Raw genomic sequence first — 8,380 nt, forward strand, 5'->3', positions numbered from 1 at the left:
ACTGTGAAAACACCAAGGGAGGAGTCATCCATCTGCTTGGACTCGAAATGAAGTTCTGCAAACATGCATGATCATGGATGGGCCAGATGAAGATGACTCTGCTGTACGTGTTGCTGCTTATGAGGTAGATGGTAGTGCTGGGTGCACGTCATGTAATGAGCTGACCTGATGGTGTCTATGCTTTGGGTATGGAGAATTGATGCAAACTGAATGCTAGTTCCCTGTTAATTTCATTTAAATTTTAAATGAATTTGTCATTCAATTAATCTCTAATATTAAAATAAATATACATTGCTAGATATTAAATCACAATCAAGACTATACCCAGGCTGGGCGCGGTGGCTCAAGCCTGTAATCCCAGCACTTTGGGAGGCCGAGGCGGGTGGATCACGAGGCCAAGAGATCGAGACCATCCTGGTCAACATGGTGAAACCCCGTCTCTACTAAAAATACAAAAAAAATTAGCTGGGCATGGTGGTGCGTGCCTGTAATCCCAGCTACTCAGGAGGCTGAGGCAGGAGAATTGCCTGAACCCAGGAGGCGGAGATTGCAGTGAGTTGAGATCGCGCCATTGCACTCCAGCCTGGGTAACATGAGTGAAACTCCGCCTCAAAAAAAAAAAAAAAAAGACTATACCCAAACTTTATCCATATTAAAATTATAATTTTCAAAGAAAATTAAATTATGTTCATTATTAGTGGGTGTAATTTTTTTTTTTTGAGACAGTCTCACTCCGTTGCCAGATGCCAGGCTGGTGTGCAGTGGGGCGATCTCAGCTCACTGCAACCTCCGCCTCCCGGGTTCAAGCAATTCTCCTGCCTCAGCCTCCCGAGTAGCTGGGACTACAGGCGTACGCCACCACGTCCAGCTAATTTTTGTATTTTTAGTAGAGACAGGGTTTCACCATGTTGGCCAGGATGGTCTTGATCTCTTAGCCTCATGATTCACCCTCCTCAGCCTCCCAAAGTGCTGGGATTACAGGCGTAAGCCACCATGCCCGGCCGGGTATAATTTTTCTCTTCTTATTCTGCCTAAGAGTTTGCCTCCTTAAGTACATAGTGATGCCTGTAGGAGCATAAATGCACTGGGCTGTAGGCAAGAGGGTGGCTCTAAGTGTGGATGGGAAGAGAGTGGGTGCAGATTTTGATATCCTCAGCAGCCTTTTCCTGCCTGCAGCACATGGTCCCTGACTCTGGCTAGGAGGTATTTTCAGGATGATCCCCAGAATTACTTCTGACTGGTCATTTTACTCATATTGTTTAGGGTTTCTTCAGTAGACTCTGGCCGTAAAAAGGCACTTAAGAAAGATGGACCAAGTACTTTTACATGGTACCTAGGCTGTGAAGCTGAACAAAGCTGGGTGGCCACTTTTGCTCTTAGGAGTAAAATCTCTAGTCTTTGGGATACATCAATAGAGGGAGTAAGTTCTAAAGTTTCAAAACACCCCAGAGCTGTAGTGCGGGGGGTCCCTTCTTCTGTCTCATGGAATGCAGCAGATGTCTGCTTATGGGCCTCTCCACAGCCCCACCCCTGATGCCTGGCTTGGGAGGCTCCATACTTGTCTTAGTGATGGTACCCATCAACCTTTCTTCCTCTCCATGTGGAACTCCCACTTTTTGGCCCCTCCATTTGCCATCAGAGCAAGAGCTCCACAGGTTTGAGGCTGAGCAGGTGTCCTGTGATTACAGAGGCTTGGCTGGAGGACCACATCCCTGCCACTTGCCCAGAGTAGAGGTCAGCTCTCTGAGGATCATCTCTATCAGGAGTGCCACCCTTAGATCTCTGGCTTTCTAAGGTCCTGCAAGGTCAGGTGACAGGAGAACTGGGCCTGGCTGGATAAATCTGCATAATTTCATGACATAGTAGTGCCCATGGGAATGATGGGAACAGGCGGTATAGTGGCTCAGGTTTGGCTCTTTGAGGTGCATTTTAATCAGGCTGTATAAAATATGTGTAAATGACAATCAAAAAACAAAAAAAATCTTCTTCATTCCCTGCAGAACACAGCTTCTTTTCATTTAGGATCTTCCCATCCCCAAACCATTAGCATGACCATGGCAAGCAGCCGAGACCATCTGGGTTCTCAACATTATCTTCGGGTCCCCGGTAGAGACACAGGTACCACAGGGAGATGCGAAGCCCTCAGTGTTGTGGTGGTTGGGAGTAAAAGGGGAATGGGAAGAGAGCCATACTGATGGAAAGGATCCGGGAAGCCCCAAGCTGTCCAAGTACCTGTCCTCTAAATTTTCTGTAGGCCTACCATCTCTCATTTTTCTTTTTGTCCTTCCTCCCCTCATTCCTTCCCTTCTTCATTCCTGCCCTCCTGCCTTTCTCCTTCCCTCCCTGCCCCCTCCCTCTTTATTCCTTCCCCTTCCCTTCCCCTTTCCCTATCTTTTTCCCCATGCTGTCATTCCTTCTTTCTTTTCTTTCTTTGGAATATGTTGAGCTAAACAGCTGTAATCTCTGTCACTAGGCCCTCTTTATCTTCTAGGGCAGATGCTGAGTTTTCTTGTGAGGGAAGTCACTGGACTCTTGAAATTCCTGTGACTCAGCCTTCCTACAGGCCTGTCATTTTAATTTTTCATTCATTCACTCATTCATTCATTAATTCACTCATCCATTTATTCAGCTATTCATATGGGATGTGTTGCACTGATATGGCACACCAGGCATTTTGCTATACATGGGAGAGTTAGAAATGAATAAGGTTTGTTCTCTGTTCTTGAGTAGCTCACAGTGCAGTCAGACAAATAAGAAAATATGATCCCATGTGGCAAGTATACAGGAATACAGGGGTGCGGAATGTCCTTGGGCTCAAGGTCAGACCCTTTGGGAGTCAAACCCCTTTTACTTGGAGTGACTCTGATGGAGAAAATGTGTCTAGATGTTGCCACATGCTGTCATTGGGGATGAGAGGTGAGATGAGATCACTGGCCTTTGACAATGTCATTTGTACAAGTAGTGGGAGCAGAGGTATAAATCCTCGATCTGTCTGTGGGCAGCCAGCCTAGATGGTGATACTGACAGGGGCCAATAGAACCCAGGTGTCCTCACCAGGAGGAAGAGACAATGCCGGAGAGGAGGGGCACCCTGGGGGATCTAAGGCAAAGTGGAGTGTGGGTCAATTGGCTTGTTCAGAGCATTCATTTTGGCCTCAGACATTCCTGAGTTTGAATCCTGCTTCCCCAGATAGCAACTGGTATGGTGGTGGGGAGCTATAAAGTGATAGAGGCGCAATGGACCAAAGACGTGAGGGGCAAAATCAGAGAAAGAGACAGGAAGTCTATAGAGGCTGTGAGGACAGAGTTTACAAATTAAAGTACATCTGAGGGCCATTGCGTCAGTATCTTAGCGACTGTGGTATTTACTCTAAGCTCCAGAGTAGTTTCAGGGAGGGAGTGATCCACCTTAGCTGGGGTGGCAAAGGGAAATTAGCCTAGCTGTGAATAATACTTCATGGAGTGGTGATGATGAGGCCAACAATGGGGAAGCTTGTGAACACTGAATGGGCAGTGATTGAACAGGATTTTGCAAATTGCAATTACATAAACTATGTAGTATTTTTACATTGCATTTTATTATCACATTAGAGATGCATTGCTTCTGAAACACCACATTTTAAAATGGGACAAATCTTTTAAATCAAAAATACTAATTAAAATGATCACAAAATGCTATTGTCTTTTATAAACATTGATGAAAATTTTGTGTCTGATTATCCTGTTACAGGGAGGCTTATCAGTGATGAAATCTCCATTAGAGGATGAAACAGGTAATATTCACGGGATGAAAAGAGCACCTGTGAGAAGAGGTTTATTCACGGGGCTGTGGAGAGGGGGAGGGGCATGAGGAGAGAGGCCTGCTTGTGCAATAACTTTGTCCCCTTGGTATTCACGATTTATCCCCTCTTCTTTCCAGCTGTTGTCTTTTGATGTGGAAGCTGGCAAATATTTAATGTCCTTTCTTTTTGTCACCACCAAAGTCCCTATCTCTGTGCCTCAATATTTTGCCTAGGCTGAGTGTCTTCTCTGTGTTTATTAAATACAGTGTCCACTCACCTCCAGAGGTTGAGAGGCCAACTGAGGAGAGGGCTACTGTGTTTCACTCTGTGATGCATGCAAAATTGGGAACTGTCTCCTTTGGACCAGTTTTGAATGTGAATTCCCAAGAGAAGGAACTTTGTCTCTCTGATCCCCTGTTGTGTCCCTAGTGCCTACAGTCAAGCACATAATCAGTGCTCAATTAAAATGTGTCAAGTGAATAAATGGGTCCAGGGCTCAGGACTTGGTATTGCCCAGATGAGGTTTGGGGCATCTGTTTTTCTCTACTGCTGGAAACTCCCTTATTGGGCTCCATTTCTGAGAGATCGTTTTATACTTCTAGATTCCCAGGATCTCATTGGTTTGCCAGCAAGTTATTTTATTTGTTGGCTCTGCTCTGTTTTTCTCTCCACTCAGGTTAAATTCAACCATAGCCAGAACCCCTCACTCTTCAGTGTAGTGGAATGAGGTGCTCTGGGCCAGCAAGCTTGTTCTGCAGCCCCTGTCAGGTGGCAGACTCTGATTCTCCAGTTATGTCCAGCCTGTGGCATGCTGCTTCCAGGTCTGCACAGAGATGCTGGGTCTGCATGTGAGTATTGCTCACATTCCAGGTGTGGAGCTTTGTAGGCGACATCAGGCACGGCACACTCTTCCCTGGGAGCCAGGCCTTTCACCCCCTTCACTGTCCCTGGCTGAGAGCTCTCCAGTGATTTCAAACTGAACTTAAACCAATGGCCCAAATCCGTGCCTCCTGTTTCAATTTCAATTTCAACAAAGGTTTTTGGTTTGTTTTTTTTTTTTTTTTAATACCCGTTGATGCATTTCTGAATATCTGATATTAAACTTCTCTCTGGGTTTTTTTTTTTTTTTGGAGATGGAGTTTACTTTGTCACCCAGGCTGGAGTGTGGTAGCACAATCTCAGTAACCTCTGCCTCCTGGTTCAAGCTGTTCTCCTGCCTCAGCCTCCTGAGTAGCTAGAATTAAAGGTGTACACCGCCATGGCCAGCTAATTTTTTGTATTTTTAGTAGAGACTAGAGACAGGATTTCACCATGTTGGCCAGGCTGGTCTTGAACTCCTAACCTCAAGTGATCCACCTGCCTCGGCCTTCCAAAATCCTGGGATTACAGGTGTGAGTCACCATGCTGGGCCTCAGGGTCTTTTTGATCCCTAAATTTTAAGAATTAATTTACAGGATTTGACAAAATCTTTTTTTAGTTCAATGAACTTATAAGATTTTCCACCTTTATTTTTAATGCACCCCCCCACCTGCTCTACTTAGCCCTCATGTTGACTTCTCTTAATATTTGCAATTTGACTTTAGCTCAATGTGACACTTCTCTGGCTTTCTGGCAGTCAAAGTGAGATGCTACTCTTGGTTCACATAAAAAAAACATTCCTTCAACCCCAGGCGCATCTCAGTCTCACCATTTAGGCCAAGACATGTGACCCCATTGAGGTCGTAACTTCTGTGTGCTGATGTCAAGGTCATGTATTTACAAAATTAATACATATTTACTTCTTTGGGTGTATCTATTAATAATTCCAGCAACACTACTCATTTTCTGCCTTTTTCTTTTTCCTAAAATTCTCATTTTGCACATTCCAACATCTCGTTGACAAAATTCCCAGCCACACCTCTGTTTCATTATCTCATATATTTAAACAACACCTTCAGCTTCCGTCTCTCTCCCTGGATTTTCAGTCACTGAGTTATACTTCTTCCCAGGCCTACATCTCCTTCCTCCCTCTTTTGATTCTGCTTCTCCTCTGCCTAGTTTCTGTGTCTCTGCCTCTTGATTTCTTATTTCTTAGCACCCCAGAAACAGTCCAGCAAAACAAGCTAGTGGTTTTCTTTCATACACTGGAAATTCCCCAGAAATATTAATGTCCTCTCAGATTTCACAGGAAAAGTCCATTTTAGCACTGATACCCTCTTTGAGTTCGAGGTTGAATTTCAGGGTCTCAAACCAACACAACCTGTATCGTTCTCTCCCTCTCACTACAACATAAAACTCTCCCCTTCCCTTCCATTAGTGCAGTGGGGTCAGATCCACTATGTTTTCCTGGTGCAGAGCTAAGGTTTGGCTCCTGAGCTGGGTGGTACTGGCCAAGGAGCTGAGGAGAGAGACAGAGTGTAATGCCCAGCGAGATGCCAGTGGTAAAGAAGACAAGAAGCTTTATTTTTTGAAGTCAGACACAAGCACTGCCAATCCTTGGCAGGTACAGGGATAGGGAAACATGTGACATCCCAGACATAAAATAGGAAGTGCCTTCTGGGGAGAGCTCAGATCCTGCACAGGAAAACCCCTAGCTCAGCCTGTGAAAGCCAGAAGAGGGTATCTGGGAAAGCGTGCATCAGCGTGGGGCTGCTCCTCGTCCCTTGGGATTCTTGTTTCCTCCAAAATCGCTTATCTCGGCCTCAGGATCTGGATCAGCAGCAGCCCCCAGAACGGTGGCCGCAGCCGGAGCCCCCGCCTTGCTGACCACTGCCCCTGTCACAGGAGTTGGAGCGCTGGCGCCGGCATCGGTGGTGGCGCCTGTGGTGGCTCAAGCAGCAGCCGCCCTCGGAGCTGGAGCCACAGCCCCCGGAGACTGGGGCACAGCCAGAGGAAGCTGGAGGCAGACACTGTGCTGGGCTCTTTGGGGGGCACTTGGGTGAGGGGCACTTGGGTGGGGGCTGGCACTGCTGCTGGTTCTGCTGGCAGGACATCTTGGCAGGAGTTGAGTCTTCCTGGACACAACAAAGCCACGTGTTAGTTCAGAATCTATGGACCAAGGCCTCTAAGAACAGCTCCCCCTCAGGCCAGAGCTGCAGGAGTGTGAGGGAGGCTGATGTGGGTTCCTGGGACAGGCCAGATGCCTCTCACTGTGCTCTCCACGTGGGACAGATTGCTGTCAGTCTAAGTGGGCATCCATGTTTCTAGTTCTCCAAAGAACCTCTAGGACATACACCCTTTTGGGAAGAAGAATTCTGGAGAATGGATATTACAGGAAATGTGCCAGTCTGAGTAGAAAGAGGGTGGGAGGGAATCGTGAGCTCTGTGGCCTTTGCAAGTCATGGAATTGCTGTCAGGTCCTGCAGGGTCTTCCTCCTGGCCCCCTTCCCCCAGTGCTGCCCTCTCCCAGCCCTGTCTCTGGGTCTTTGTTTCAAACCTCTCTGTTTCCATCTCTTCTGCTATGGCCTTAGCTTTCTGCTCTAATATCCCAGATCCAGCCCTGTCCCCTGCTGGACACTTACCGGGTGCAGAGGAGGCAGGAGAAGGCTGTTCCTGAGGAGACTGCAGATGTGGAACCCAGGGCAGGAGTGCTTTTATCCTGTGCAGGGTGTGTGATGCACAGCCTGGGCATGCTGCAGCTTTCACAACCAGGGGAGGTGACGGCCAGGCACACACCCAAGACTAGGTTTCTAGCTTGGGTACTTCCATAACATTCAACCAATGCCATCGAACCTGGAAGCAGGATTGGTGTCCACATACCTCTCACCTGGGAGCCTGCCACTGCTTCCTTCCTCCTCCCTTCTTCCTTCTTTCAACTCACATGCTATGGAGCAGAGTCTGTCCCTTACAACTTCCTGGGAATGAGTACGACATAATCCTTTCTTGAGTCATGAATGGATAAGTAATAGTCACTTCAACAAATGACGCTGAACAATTGGACATCCATATGTAAAATAAATCATACCTAATACTAGATATAAAAATTAATAGATGGTGATTAAAAAAATTAAACTATAAAACTTCTACAATAAAACATTTAAAAAACTCTGTGACTTTGAGTTATACAAAATTTTTCAGATATGCCAAAAAGGCATATCTTTTTATTTTGAATTTACAATTCAAAATAAATATTGGGCTTCATCAAAATTAGAAGCTTCTGCTTTTCAAAAGGCACTGCTAAGAAAGTGCAAAGAAAATTCACACACTTGGAGACAATATTGTAAAACATATATCTGACTAAGACTTGTGTCAAGAACATTTTTTAAATTCTCTAAAATAAGTAATAAAATGGACAGTACGGCCAAAATACTTGAAAAGACATTTCAACAAAGAAGATACATGGGTGGCAGGTAAGCACATGAAAAGATACTCGACATAATCAGTCATTAGGGAAATGCAATGTAAAAGCAAAGTGAGATATCACTGTATACATTGGAATGGCTCAAATGAAAAATAAATGACAATATCAATTAATAGGGGGATGTAGAACAACGAGAAGTGCAAGTCGTAGCAGAGAGAAATGCAAAATTACACGGGTTGGCAGTCTCCCCAAAAAATTAAACATACAACTTACAATTTGCCCCAGAAATCCTATTTTAAGATATTTATTCAAGAGAAATA

At 45.5% G+C, this 8,380-nt stretch overlaps 1 protein-coding gene across 2 annotated transcripts; it reads right to left on the minus strand.

The window, feature by feature from the left end:
• Positions 1 to 6,202: 6,202 nt before the first annotated feature.
• On the minus strand, positions 6,203 to 7,367 carry LOC116544970 (late cornified envelope protein 3D). 2 transcript variants are annotated; one of them, XM_032271582.1, is made up of 2 exons: positions 7,282 to 7,367; positions 6,203 to 6,774 (listed from the first exon to the last, which is right to left on the minus strand). In XM_032271582.1, exon 2 carries the CDS (start codon positions 6,751 to 6,753, stop codon positions 6,475 to 6,477), a length of 279 nt encoding a protein of 92 aa, XP_032127473.1. In that variant the 5' UTR covers positions 6,754 to 6,774; positions 7,282 to 7,367; the 3' UTR covers positions 6,203 to 6,474. The 2 variants fall into 2 exon arrangements, with proteins under 2 accessions (XP_032127473.1, XP_032127474.1); XM_032271583.1 differs by having other exon boundaries at positions 6,203 to 6,770; positions 7,282 to 7,362.
• Positions 7,368 to 8,380: the final 1,013 nt, after the last annotated feature.

The sequence above is a fragment of the Sapajus apella genome, unplaced genomic scaffold (genome assembly GCF_009761245.1).
Source record: "Sapajus apella isolate SASKATOON/1434 unplaced genomic scaffold, GSC_monkey_1.0 scaffold238, whole genome shotgun sequence".
In the NCBI taxonomy this organism is placed as follows: Eukaryota; Metazoa; Chordata; class Mammalia; order Primates; family Cebidae; genus Sapajus; species Sapajus apella.

Bases quoted from the DNA above. Each gene is read 5' to 3' on its own strand.
- LOC116544970 (XM_032271582.1), bottom strand. From the start codon at position 6,753: ATGTCCTGCCAGCAGAACCAGCAGCAGTGCCAGCCCCCACCCAAGTGC.